Genomic DNA, 14,351 nt, shown 5'->3' on the forward strand with positions numbered 1-14,351 from the left:
GCAGGCGCTTTTGCCGCTGAGCTAAATCCCCAGCCCCACACCACACTTTTCAAAATCAGGCACAGAAAGAAGGGTACCATTAGGATTGTAAGGCAGGGTGCCAGGCACCAAACACTTGTGAATTCTAGACCTTTGTATGGGTTCAGTTGTGTCCCTTTCCCAAAAAAGTTATGTTGAATTCCTAAACTCAAGTACCCTGGTTGTGACTTTATTTGGAAACAGGGAAATTGCAGATGTAACTAGTTAGGATGAGCTCATGCTGGAGTACAGTTGGGCCCTAATCCAACATGACTTACCAGTCATAAGAAGAGGCGAGACACAAAGTGAGGAGAGAGGCACGTGAAGTCAGAGGCATGCAGTGAAGATAGAAGCAGACTAGAATGACGCGCCTACAAGCCAGTGAATGCCAAGGATTGCTGGCCATACTGCAGCTAGGACAGCAGCATGGGACAGGTCCTCCCTCAGAGCCCCCAGGAGGAAGCAGCCCTGCTGACACCTTCAGTTCCAGACTTCTGGCTTCCACAACAGTGGAAGAGCTAACTTTTGTTTTAACCACTCAGTTGATGTGGTACTGTGTTAAGGCAGCCATGGGAAGCTAAATGACCTGCTCTGAGGAAGGTGTCTCTCTAGGGAAGAAGCCGGTAAACTTCTGTAAAAGACCAGACTGTAAATAATTTTTCAGGCTTTATTGCAACTACTTAATTCAGAGAAGTAGTTAGTTATAGATAACATGTAATATTACATATTATCTATATGTAATATCGATAATATATAATATAGATAATATGTAAACACATATTGGAACACATAGGCTGTGTTCCAATAAAACTGTATTTATAAATGCAGGCTACAGGCCAGATCTGGCTCAGAGCTACAGTCTGCTGACCCTTGTTGTAGAGGAATCATTTGGCAAGTGACCTAAAGTGGTAAAATGTGTAGCAGCTGTTCCCTAGTCAGTGAAGATTCTGGTGTTGAACTTAAGCCTTGCCTTGTTTATCCACAGATATTCATGAATGATGTGCTTGTATTTGGACCTGGCAATGCATGAACTCCATTTGGAAACAGCCTGTCGATTAGGGTTAGGAAATTGCTTTTATGAAACTATACACTTGCTTATGAATTACAGGAAAATATTCTTGGGTTTTGCTTGCTCTCATTCTAACATAAAGAACTTTAAACTGCTCTTGTACCATACATAAGATGATGCTGATGAGAAGAAAAACATGAATGGTGGAAAGAGAGCACCCAACACCACGAGCACTAGGCTTTGCAACACCCCGTTGCCAGCTGGGTCTTCCCACTTGATCTCAGGTTTATTTACTTACTTTGCATTGTTGAGTTTCTCTTCATCATTCAGGTTTTCTGTCTTCAGAAGGTCATAGTTAATGGAACCTGGCTGGATGGCATCAATGAGATCCAGAACAGGAAAACTTGTACTAATCCTCGGGTCCTATGGAGAGCAAAGGGGAGGGCTTTTGTCAACTCATCCCAGGGTTATTTCTATTCAGCTTGAGGGAAGAGGGCGGTTTTCCCTTCTTAAAGATGAAATGTACACAGCCTTATCTGCCACAACATTCTACATGGTGTTTCAAACTCACTGTAGTGAGTTCTCTAGGACTATCAGTAACTTCAGAGAAAACAGTCCTCCCAATAGCAGGAGGCATTTCCAGATGATGAATGAAAGGAAGTTAGAACAACTACAGAAAAACACAAAGCTTGAAACATGTCTTTTACCTAAGGTTTATACAATAGTAGAGTAAATGAAGGAATGATTTAAAAAGGAAATCATCAAGCTATGCATGGTAGTGATTCTGGCAACCCCAGCACTCTAGGAGTCTGAGGCAGGAAGGTTACAAGTTTGAGTCCAATGTGGGCAAGTTAGTGAGACTCTATCTCATAAAAGGTGTTGTGTGTGGGGGGCATTGGGGATACAGCTCAATGCAAAAGCCCTGCATTCAGTCTCCGGTTCTGCAAAGAAAAAAACCCACACACATAAAATAACATCAGAAAGGAGAGACTAATGATGTCAGAAGATCCTGCTTCACATGGGGAGCAGTGTGAATGGCAGGGATAATGGTGAGGGTGCAGGGGCAGGAGAACCAAAAGATGCTCTTTCCCTGGAGACTTCAGGGAAACCAAACAGCCATTGCCACAGAAATAGCAACGACAATGATGTGATTAAAAATACCAACAGTAACTACTATTTGCTGGGGCCTCACAGTTTTCCAGTGTTCTCACAGGTTATCTCACTTGACTGTCACTGCAGACTTAGATATAAACATCTAGCTAATCTTTCAGGGGGTGGAGCTCTAACTTGATTTTTCAAGTTTATTTTTTTTCATGGACACAAAATTTTATATATTGGTGCTGGGGATGGACTCAGGGCCTCTCACACATGCTAAGTGCATGCTCTCTCACCTCCAGTCTCCACATTTAATGCTAATTTATTGAGTAGGAGTGTCTGAGGTTGAGCGCCTCACTGGGAAGTGGTAGAGCTGGGACTTGAACTTAAAATTCTGGCTTAAAGTCCTGGTCTCTTTTGCATTTGACGCTCCTGCCTAGACTGCAAATGAACCTTGGATGTGAATGACAAACCTCTGCACCATGTGTTCTTTTGTCTCCTGCTCCAGGAGAAGACCATAGTCTGGGAGACCTGTGAATACAACTGTGTATCCCCAACAAGGCACGGTTAGGAGCAATCATGCATTAAGGGTCTGAATCTGCATAAATTCTAAGCAAGAAACAAGACCCTGGAGCCTCACCAGGTGCTAGTTTTCTAATATCAGCCTTTCTGTATAGGTACAATAATAGTTTTTAATAACTATCATGGGTCCATTTTATTTCTGCTTGGATAATAACAGAACCACCACAAAAATAAAACAAGACAGAACCACAATCCAATTTCCATCATTAACCTTGGTGTCTGTCTCCATAGAACCTTTTGAGGAAAAACAAGGAAAAACAAAATTGGGAAACTGAAATCTTCCTTCCTGCTCCTGGCCCACAGTTTTGTGGAGGTGCTGAGAGGCAGAGAAGCGGCTGTACCTGGTAGCAGAGATAGATAAAGAGAGACTAGGATTGTCCCCAAAAGGAAAACAGTGACAGCCCACCTCACAATGTCTGTGAAGAGGAACTTCTGAACAAAGCCCCTGGAACTCAGAGTACATTAGCATTTGGAGCTCCTTTTGACTTTTCTTTCTGGAAGGATCTGCTAACTTCAGCCACCAGTCTCCACCCCCACCTCTGTATAGCAATTCAGACTGAGCAGTAAGCTTGAGGTAGAGCAGGGGTGGCCATTATCTGCGACTAGCTGGTAGCTGGTAGCTGGTGGATGCACCTGGGACAGCCCTACCCAGATCCCCCTCCACTCCTCCTGATAGGAAAAGATTTTCATTTTCTTTTAACTTTTATCAGAGAATTGATATCATGATGTACTGCCTCATTCACCCTGTCAGGACAACTCTGAAGGAGTCTCTCCCTGCATCCTGACTTTTACCCTAGAGAAATGTAGTTAAGATGCATAGACACCATTATCATATGGATCTAGTACGTCCCTTAAGGAAGAATCCAGCTAATGAATGAGTTAAGAAATTTAATAAAATATAATGCTCCTATTAATAAAAGTAGGTTTTGGATACATCACATGGGAGATCTTTTATCATTTTACATTTCACTATTAGAATGTTAAAAACCTGACCCATGGAAGTGTGCACATATTGAAGAAATATCTCATGTTACTTTGAAAGAACAAGGTCTACAATGATGTGTTTAAAATGATGTGTTTTTTAAATTAAGTGTTATGGGAGAGAGTGACAAGAAGATTGTCAGTGAAATGGCCAATGAGCATTAAAATACTAATGGGTCATTTCAGAAAAATCAAAATGGGAGAGGGCCTCAGCTCTAACACTGAAGGTCACTTAATAGGTTATGAAAACAATAAAGATAAGTATAGAGCTCAAATGGCCTCTAACAGAAGACCAGAAATTTTACCTTGAAACTAGAGATGGATGAACCTTTCTCTGCTTCCTTCAGTGTTTCATTCACCCAGTTGACGATAATATCATCATTGACCTTCTGCCCACCACCAATATCTTCGAGGATATTCAGTGTGTACCTGAACCAAATCAAGAATGATTTCTGGAGATTAAGTTGCAAAACTATTTAAGAGGGTAGAAATTTCTTTTCTTAAAAGGACACATAATAACATCAGATCCTTTTATAGTAATTTAAAATGGAAACATATGGTTGTTGTAATGAAAAGCAAAGCAAATACCTTTCTTTAAGCACTGGGCAGGAAGAGCAAGAAGAAGTTAAAAAAATGTGAGAGATGGAAAATAAAGCAAAGGACCCCAACCAGTGATACTGTTCCTAAAGGAACCATAAAAATCAAGAAACGACTCAATGTTTGAAAAGCCCCAGAAATGACATGATAAAGGGAAAATATAAAGGAATTTCTTATATAAATAAAAATGTTAGGAGGCACATTAGCCTACCAGTAAGATGTACCTTAGATACATACTAATATTAGTGTCGGAGATTTCTTAAGAGAACATTTATTAAGAAGATGCCTCAAGCCCTTATAATTACACGGAGCGGAGAAGAGTCACCATTCCCTCCAGCTACTGCCTTCCAGAAAGGAAGAGAGGCAGGAGCTAGCAACAGGTGTTTGTTGACCTCCCGGTTCAGGTTGATGAGAACCGTCAATTGCTCATGAAAGACCTCCAAGGGCTGCAGTCGCAGTGTACTATTCTCAAACTGAGAGTTAGGAGGCCATGACTGAATGTCCCCTCGGCAAGGGCCTGCTGAAATAAAGTCTCCTCCACGTGATGCCCCAGGAGTTTGCTTACATGATCCAGTGGCTACCTTCCTCCAGTTACCGCCTCTACACAAAGCCCAATTCTCCTGTGATTCTCCACACGGATGTCAAGTTTAATACTTGAAATAAGAGCAGTGTCTCACTTTTTCTGTGTTAAAACAGCTTTCCAGGGTTGTACGTGGAGAGCAAGATGGCCTCTGCAATTTTTTTTCATGAAAAAAATCACATTTACTAACCCAGTACTGGGCTTGGCATGGAGGTGCATGGCTGTAATCCCAGCACTTGGGAGGTTGAGTTAGGAGGATCACCTCGAGTTTGAGGTCAGCCTGGACTACATAGTGAGACCCTGCCTCAAAAAACCAAAACCACAACCAAAATAACCAGTACTTATATCTGCTCAATGATCCCCCCCAAGTCTCTCCCAAATCAAATGGTTTCTCTTCATTCTACTTTTCCTCCTTACAGAATTTCCTTTCCACAGTATAGTTCTGGCCATGTCATTCGAAGTGACTCTCCACAGCCCAAAGGACACACGTCAAATTCCTCTGTGAAGCTTATAAACCCTTCACAATTTGGGTCTGCTGTCCTTTTTCAACGCATCTCGAATTTTCTTCTTTCCTCCCTCTTCTTCATCCAATCTCTTTCTCTCTTGCTCTCTCATGTTTCAGCCACACAGAACCACAGGAGCTCCTCACCACCACCATACATCTGCCTGCCTCCTGCTTCCAGGACTGACTACGCTTGCTTCCTGGGATGTCCTTTGCCTCTAGTGAATTTCTAATCTTCGGAGTAACTCTCAGCTCAGGCAGTAGATTAATTAGTATCATTAACTTACTTTAAAACCCTTTTCCAGAATTTCTGATGGAGATGATGTCCACTGTGACCCCTTGGATAAGATCCAGGAACCCTGCTCATCATTGTGTTTTCGGGGGGTTAGCAGAGCATCAAATAGTAAATGCTGGGCATTTCGAGGGTACAGTGGTGGGTCAAACAAATAGAGTGACTTTTTCTCAGGGAAAATAAGAGAACAATGAAGAGAGAAAAATGCTTAGTTTGGGCTGAAGGATGGAACCAAAATGCTAAGGAATAATAAGCATACAAGATAAATATCCCAGGTAGATTTTTTAAAAAAAAATCCTAGTTTGAAAAAGATCTGCCTTTGGTTTGTTCACAAAGATTATGTTTTATGGCATAACTGGCCTCTGGTTACATTATTAGCATTTAGCATAACATTTAAGAATTTCAGCCCAATGAACTGCTCAGGAAGAAATGGCAGGTCAGTGCTTACTTCATTAGATTTTCTCTATGTATAACCTAACGGAAGAAGCTAAATGGAATCTTCTCACAGTTTTTTCTTCATCAGGAGTTCCAGCTCTACTCTGCTGAAACTGAAGCGTCTTCTACCCATCTCCTGAATTTGGAAACTAAATGGTACAGAGAGGACTCTCACCTTTATACAAAATGTGTCTGCAAAAATAAAAAGCCACCTAGAAACAGAGATCCTGACTGAAGTGCTGAATATTCTTGAGGCAGCTTACTGTGCCTTCTGGGTTTTAAGAACAGTCACTCATGTATCACAGAATTTTGGTGCACACAAAACAGTCTTGCTGCCACCTCAGGTGAGAAAGAAGTTTAAAATGGAAGTACACACTCACTTGTAAGTTTAATAACAAAAACTAAAGGGAAGAAAGAGTAAAACAGGCTAGAGTCTCAATTCTACAGTCTCCAATAAGCAGCTATTCATCCATAGGTGGATTTGTAATGCAACTAATTGCTAAATTTTGTAAGCGAAACTAATTTGGACTCTGTCTACCAAGATTTTTCCTTGTAAGTCAATTAACCTTTATTGTCAAACATGTTTTGGGGCAACTGTGCTCTTTCAGGTGGAAGCCTGCCCTCTAGATCTCAGTATAACTGGTGCTTGCAAAATGTGCTGCGCTGAGAAGCCCTTTGTCAAAATGAAACAGCATGATGTGCCCCAGCCTAGCCCATCCGTCATCTGACAAAAGAGGATGGACACGATGTGGACGTGAAGGTCCGGGAGGGTGGGATTACTACCTGCTCGCTTTCCTGCCTTCTCACACTTGTTCTATTTATTTAACATTCGGCACAGAGGGACAAGCCTCAGTGTTTTGTTTGCCAAGGGTTTCACCATCCGTAGCCCATGTGATTGCAGGGAATAAACTTGCTTGCCTGCTTCAGACTCTGCTCATTTGCTTGACTCTTAACAATTATTGCCATCTGCTGACAGCCTCCTTGTTTCAGGCTTTTGTCTCCACATTTATACACACAGACTATTCACCAGCTGTCCAATCTGAGAACAATTTCCATGAGCTGAAGGAAAAAGGAAGGCTTAAGCATACATCTCCCCTTTGTTCTCGAGGGGAGGCTGATATGCCATTTATTGTCCAGATAAATGATCAAATTAGAACATTGGTGCAGTCCAGTGAAACAAATTCCAGCTAGAACTGATGTAAATTTAATAGGTCTGTTAATATTTGGCATGCAGAGAAAAGAAAATAGAAAGAAATGAAAAAGTCCCTTCTGGAGCTATTTACATAATTACCACTCATTTCTTCTCCTTCAACAGTAATGCATTTCTCTCCCATGTACAATGCTTATGTAATAAACATTCATAAAACATAGGATCAATCAGGTAAAGGTTGGAACATCAGACTAGACCTTACCATATATATACCAGCCCTTAAGTAGTGCTTTGGGTCACATTTCTAAAACATCCAAAACAAAGATCAAGTTACAAGGTGATTTTTATTTAGTTTTTCTCTTTTTTTTTTTTTACAAGGTGATTTTTTAAGATTCTTTTATGGAATTTAAAACAGAATAGAGTGGGTCTGAATTTTTTATCATTAAAATATAATATCTTAAAGACTGTTTTGTAGTATAATCCATGAGTGAATTTAAGTGTTTTGACTAAAAGGACATTCACTTTCCAATGGGCACTTGCCAATCCCAGCACCTGGGGAAGCTGAGACAGGAGGATCACCACGAGTTTGAAGCCAGCCTGGGCTTTGCAAGCATGTTCAAGGCTGCCTGTACCACATAGTGAGACCCTGCCTCAAAAAAAAAATTCAAAAAGGGCATTTACTTTGAGTTTTAAAGGAATTAGTACCAAAAGGCAACCTACTAAGAATTAAAGAAACATAAAAGAAAATTGAAGATAGTTTCTGGAAATACAGGAATGATTCTTAGGATCTTTCAGTGGTGCCCTAAATATATGTAGTAAACAGAAGATAGAGTTCATTAGCTCTGGAGCTTTCTGTTCTGGGGGACTTCACAGGTCTGCTTTCCATCATTAAGGAGACCTCAGTTTTAAGATGGATGGAAGAGCTCTATATTTGTTTATGAGTCAGGTACTATAATCTATTGTAATCACTGCTGGTTATCCTACACCATCTGGAAACACTGGCATAAATCCATCAAGAACGAATCATGAAAATTGGGATCTGCAGATAGTGGGGCTAAAGCTCAAGTGTCTTAGGGACTATAAACGTTGCCTTTACTATGACCTTGATAGACAGAATGTAATGTGACATGTAGTTTGGTGTCTTTCTTCCAGGTAGAAAACTATGGTCACACTAACACAGGCTTTAACTGAACAATGTTAGACTTCTACCTATTCAGATAAATTGGTGTAGAGGGAAGGAGTAAAGCATTTAAAAGTAAACTGTTTTATACTTAGAGGGTTGTTCAAAATCCTTCCTAGGCTCATGATTTCATACCAAAATTGTGTATTTTTCTTATAATCTGTTATCTATTTGCATATCTTACTGTATTTTATTATTTAATAACTAATATCACCAATAGTCCTCACATTAGTTGAGTTTACATTTAGCTACAAAAGGTATTTAAAGTCCCCTGTTACAGTTATATCTATGGAAGTTCTTTAATAGAGATATCTTTAAATAGAGAACATTAAAAAGACTTGTACTTGGGGCTGGGGATTTAGCTCAGCGGCAAAAGCGCCTGCCTGGCAAGGGCAAGGTCTTGAGTTCAGTTCCCGGTACTGGAGAAAAACCAAAAAAAAAAAAAAAAAAAAGACTTGTACTTTTGGGCATGATGGACTAAGAGGACTTAAACCCCTAATACACAATGAAAAGCATACAAAATAAAGTTGTTTGGACACTGGACAACAGGAAGTACAGCACAGAGGTTCCTAAAGAAAGGAAAGTAAGGACGATGAGCTCTAAGATTGAACTAGCACACAGAGACTTTCCAGGCTGCAGCGCAAGGAGGAGAAACCCAAACAGGGCAAAACCACTCCCTGACTGGAGGTAACCGGGTTGAGAATGCTAGGAAGTCAAGTTATGTAAACTTCATGGAACAGGAAAGGAGGGGAAAGAACTGCATGGAGACAAGAGAGTCATTTAGAAAGAAATCCCAGGCCAGGGGTATAGCTCAGCGGCACAGAGCCTGCCTGGCAAGTGTGAGGTCCTGATTTCGATTCCTGATACCAAAAAATAAAAATAATAAATAAATAAATAAAAATCCCCAGAGATCATCAGTAGTTTTCTTCAAATCTTTAGCTGATTACTGTTTCATGTGTGCATGTGAATAAACTACTAGAGGCAATGAGATAACACATCAGAAATAAGCAGGGAGAACAATCCTCAGAGTTCACACTGGGCTAGAAATATTTGGTTCCCACCATTTGGAGTGGAAAGATTTCATAATGCATGGAACATCATGGAAAGTACTCAGAAGACATTATTTCAATAATAAGAAACAAAATGAGCTCTAGATTAATTAAACTCAAAGGATGAAAATAGATATAAGTAACCTAACTCTGGCACAGACAAACTTCAAGAATACTGAAAGAAATATACAAATATCCATTACACAGCAAGGAAAAGTTTACAGTGTCTGGAATGTAAAAAGAAATCAGAAAATATGCCATATTGAGGATAAAAGTTTAGTAGACATAGAACAAGAAATAACAGTTATTACAATTATATTCTACATGTTCAAGAAGATGGAGGAAAGAGGACAAATGGAAAAGACTCAAAATTTATAGACATGGAATTATACAGATAAAATATATACACTGGATGGGGTTAATAGAACATAAAACATGTGGGAGGGAGAGATATTAGTGAAGTAAAGACAGCAATACACACACAAAATGAAATGTTGAGAGAAAAATGAAACATAGAGGAAACATGGAATAAATAAATAACACATAAGTAACTTCAGGGACAGGTTCAAATGACCTATATGTGAACTTGGTATCTCAAAAACAGGATTGGGTAGGTACAGAAGATACCTTTGAAGAAATAAATGCCAGAGATTTCTCACATTTGACAGAAACTTTAAACCCCCAAATCTAATAAATTCAACAAATCTGAAGCATAATCAAACTGCTTAAAGCCAGTGATAAAGAGAAATCTGAAAAGCAGCCAGAGAAAGAAGACATACTGCACAAGGCGCAAAAAAGAGTGATAATAGATTTTCTTGGAAACAATAGATTTCATTGGAAGAGTGACAATAGATTTTGAATGAAAACCTTCTCCAAAGTACTGAAAAAAAAAACAAAAAAAAAACTACCAGCCTAGAATTCTGTACAAAATAAAAATGAAAGAATCTGACATATAGAAGCTGAAAGAATTCATCAACAGAGTTGTGCTATATGAAATATTTCAAGTAGAAGAAAGGTGATGCCAGATGTAAATCTTAATCTATACAGGAGGAACACAGAAATGGTGAATTATGGAGGAAAATACACATCATTTCCCATCGTTCTTCAAGCCCTTTTAAAGGTAACGCTACTTACACCATCAGTTAAAAGTAAAAGGGGGTGTTGGGGATTTAGCTCAGCAGCAAAGCACCTGCCTGGCAAGCGCAAGGTCATGAGTTTGATTCCTGGTACCAGAAGAAAAACAAAAACAAAAAACAAAAGTAAAAGGGTAGAAAAAGATATGGCATGTTAATCATCAATCAAAACCAAACAGTGGTAAATATATTAATATAAGAAAAAATAAATTTCAGTGAAAAGAATATCATCAGCCATAAAGAATATCACTCTATAATGATGGTGTGATTCATTAAAATGAAACAATAACCCAAAATGTGTATGAACCTCATGACACACTTGTAAAATACCAGAAGTAAAAATAATAAAATTTGAAGGACAAAAAAAAAAAAAATAGGAAAACAAAAAGGATGTCTTTCTTAGTAAGTTTAGCTTAAAACAAAATTTTGGGTATGGTGGTTTAATTTAATCACATTCCTAAAAACTTAACAGTATATTTCTAGGCAAATAAGCCAGCCAATAAAAGTCATTCTCATGAATGCACTACCTTCTCATTAGCTGCCAGATCAAGGCCAACGTCAGAGTGCGGTTTCCTTCATTGAGATCTTGCCCACCAATGCCTACTAGGGAAAACTTAGCTTGATTCTTCCCCAATTCCACTGCATAATTACAATTCTCAAGCTATTGAAGAGAAAGAAAACAATTTAACGTCATCACTTTGACAATGAAAAACACCAAACAAATTAACAAAAAATAAAGATAAAACTGAAAAAATTAAGGTCTGATTGAATGATCTCAAGTCTCAATTGGTTCTGCAATCCTGGGATTCTCAATTATTTAAAGGAGGATTTCCCATGTTTCCTCAAATAGAACCCCTTACTTCTATCCGAAATATTCATAGTGTACTCTTAAGTGCAAAACTAGAATGAATTCACTATTATGAATATTTTCGTAGCTATATACATTGCATAAGTAGACAATGATCCTCAGGTACCTGTCTGTAATATTTCTGAAAGAGCTGAATTCATGGAGATGGACATGGAAAATCTGGATTCTCCATCTTACATACACATAGTGGATGAACATGTAGGTCAGATATTCCTGTGGCTACTCATGGATCATTAAGGGTCACACGGATGAGAAATGGTGGGAAATGGCTGTGCCAACCCTGTTGCCAAACAATGTTCCCACTGTGTTGACAATACACCAACGATCTGTACCTGTCAGTACAAAGCTGTCACTACAAAGCTCCAATTCTTTAGAAAATTAGAATGAGGATCCTGCTGGGAGGGAGAAACCCTGTGGCTCTGCTTGCTCTAATTATCTTAATGAGAATTTTTACACGATAATGTTTAAAGACATCCAATATGGAATTATAAATAAGAAATAATGGACTCACTTTAATAAACTATTTAGGTTCTTGACCGGTGGATAAACACTGCTTATCTGAACTTGACTGCCTGATAAAGTATTCACACAACCTCTTTCCGGTCTTCATCTGCCTCTTAGAATATCAGAATAGTCCTTGCTTACCTTCTTCATATTGCCCCCAAGCTTGGGGTATGGCGGTTTGTTTACCCTGTTCCAGTCAACTGGGACTTTAATCTTTTCATAGAGCTGGAAGATGACCAGGGCATCTGATAAGTCACTAAACAAAACAAACAAAAGAACGTTCAGATATCCAATATTTTATTCAGGGCCTACAGCGGGCCAGGTACTTCCTTATATATTAGCTCTGACAACAATAATAATAACCTCGCAGAATTGATAAGAGTCACTTCATCTTAAAAAAAAAAAAAAGCGTCACTTCATCTTTAGAGAAGAAGAAATTATGATGTAGAGAAATTGGGGAACTTACTTTCCCTGGGTGTAATGAGTTGACTTCGGGAAAAGAGGCATGGCTTTCACAAATAGCACAGGGGACACTTAACTGCCAATTCAAAACTAATTTTTTTCTTGCCTGTTTGTAAGAGGACTATAGGCTTAGTGCATACATTAAATCTGTCATTTTGCTGAGGTCTTACTTGTGAATTAAACACAGTGAGGGGAGTTTCCCAAGGGAACGTCCAACACCTTTCGCCCTCATCAAGGGACACACGTTTTGAGGATAGGTGGATACCACAACAGTGTTGGAAATTCTACGATCTTCGAGGACTCTGTATCTCACAGCAGGAGTGAATTTCTGACTGTTCTTACCTGTACAAATGATTCACTCGAGGGTTTACGCCCAGTGAGTTCATCCAGTTCCGGAACGTCCGCTCTTCTCTTGTTTCACCTAGATGAATGAAGACTGGTTATCTTTTGCACTCCTACAAGATAGGCCATTTATACTACCTAATTTTTAACACAAAAGGCTTCAATAAAAACTGAAAGTAAAATGAAAATAATAAAATATTGGATGTGGATGAGGGTTGCTATTTCAATTCAACAAGTATTTCCATAGCTTTTATTAGTACACGAAAGATCCTTTATAGACTAACTGGGTAGAGTTGGCCTCAAAGACTGGTATTCTTGCTGGAAAAATAACTCTTGAGCACCAAATAGAGACCAGAGAATCTAGAGAAAGAGACAATAGGAGGAAGACATATTTGCTATCCAAGTAGAGACAAAGGAAAGAATAGTAATGGGCTAAATTTGGAGGTGGAATTTAAGCTTGATTTTCAGGGCTAATTGAAGTTGGATATTAATGAGGAAAAAGTAGGAGATTGGGAGTAAGTATAAATGCAAAGGAAGCACAGGCAAGTCTCACTAAGAATGCCAGGAATGATTAGGTGGGGAACTATACAACAGTGTACAAAGATAAGGCTGTCCAGACGCTGGAAACAGAATTGAGGATCTTTGAATGCGGGCAGCAGATTTGCGGTGACCTATTGGACAATGTTCATCATCATGGGTTCTTTTTGTTACTACAGTAAGTTCTTGAGCAAGGCAGATGTATAATGAAAACTATATTGGGATGTGCCGGCAGCAGTGCAGAATTACTGAAAGGGGATAGGTGTTTAAATTAAACATGCAGAGAGCACAGTGTTTGGAACTAGCATGGGAGGACACTCAAGTGTTTGACAAATGAAGGAATAGGTTCCTAATACCTGTTAAAATAATTGGTGTAGAAGGTAATATGAGTTCAAAAGAACAGAGAAAAGGGAAAATAACAATCTAGAAGACATTCTAAATGAAGAAGTGTCAATATTTGTGGATTTAATAAATTAAAGGATTAAGGAGAGAAAGACAGAGTGGAACCCAAGGTCTTCAGGTTTGATGACTAAAGAAAACCAGATGTTATTAAAGAAAATGGAGAATTTCTAAAAGGCAGCAGATGCAATGGGAGGTAGGATAGAAAAACAGTGGGGGGCAGAGGACAGCTAAGGACCAAACTTCAGTGTCCTAAAGGGCAGCTGGAATGGTGATGTGTTCCAAGCACAACACAGAGGTGAGTCATGTGAAAAGGAAATGGAGATCTCACTGACACCTGTGGGTTTATCTCAGGTAGACACTTGATCACAGCATGCCATTGCTTATGTACCCTGCACCCAGACTGATATACACATTTGAGATCAACAAAGTGAATAGAGCCCTGACCATTGCTTGTCAATGATGTAAATGCAGCAGTGTTGCACAGAGGTTGATATTGCATTTCCAACTAGAGTAATATATTTTGGAAAAGAATCAATCAATATTTAAACCTAGATTTCCTTGCTTTTGTGGTGTTCATTCAATATTAATTTTGACTATTTTTTTGTTTTAATTTGTACATTAAAAAAAAGCTGA

General features: G+C 39.0%; 1 protein-coding gene across 1 annotated transcript in view; it reads right to left on the reverse strand.

Moving 5' to 3' along the window:
* Lcp1 (lymphocyte cytosolic protein 1 (L-plastin)) overlaps nt 1-14,351 on the reverse strand; it is a 48,260-nt gene that overhangs the window by 3,392 nt on the left and 30,517 nt on the right. Inside the window, exons 11-15 of the mRNA XM_005409099.2 lie at nt 12,780-12,858; nt 12,117-12,231; nt 11,131-11,264; nt 3,991-4,114; nt 1,326-1,450 (exon numbers count right to left, since the gene is read on the reverse strand). Coding sequence (XP_005409156.1) covers nt 1,326-1,450; nt 3,991-4,114; nt 11,131-11,264; nt 12,117-12,231; nt 12,780-12,858 — 577 coding nt within the window. The remainder of the gene's footprint in view (nt 1-1,325; nt 1,451-3,990; nt 4,115-11,130; nt 11,265-12,116; nt 12,232-12,779; nt 12,859-14,351) is intronic.

This window comes from Chinchilla lanigera, unplaced genomic scaffold (genome assembly GCF_000276665.1).
Source record: "Chinchilla lanigera isolate Chin_1 unplaced genomic scaffold, ChiLan1.0 scaffold00117, whole genome shotgun sequence".
In the NCBI taxonomy this organism is placed as follows: Eukaryota; Metazoa; Chordata; class Mammalia; order Rodentia; family Chinchillidae; genus Chinchilla; species Chinchilla lanigera.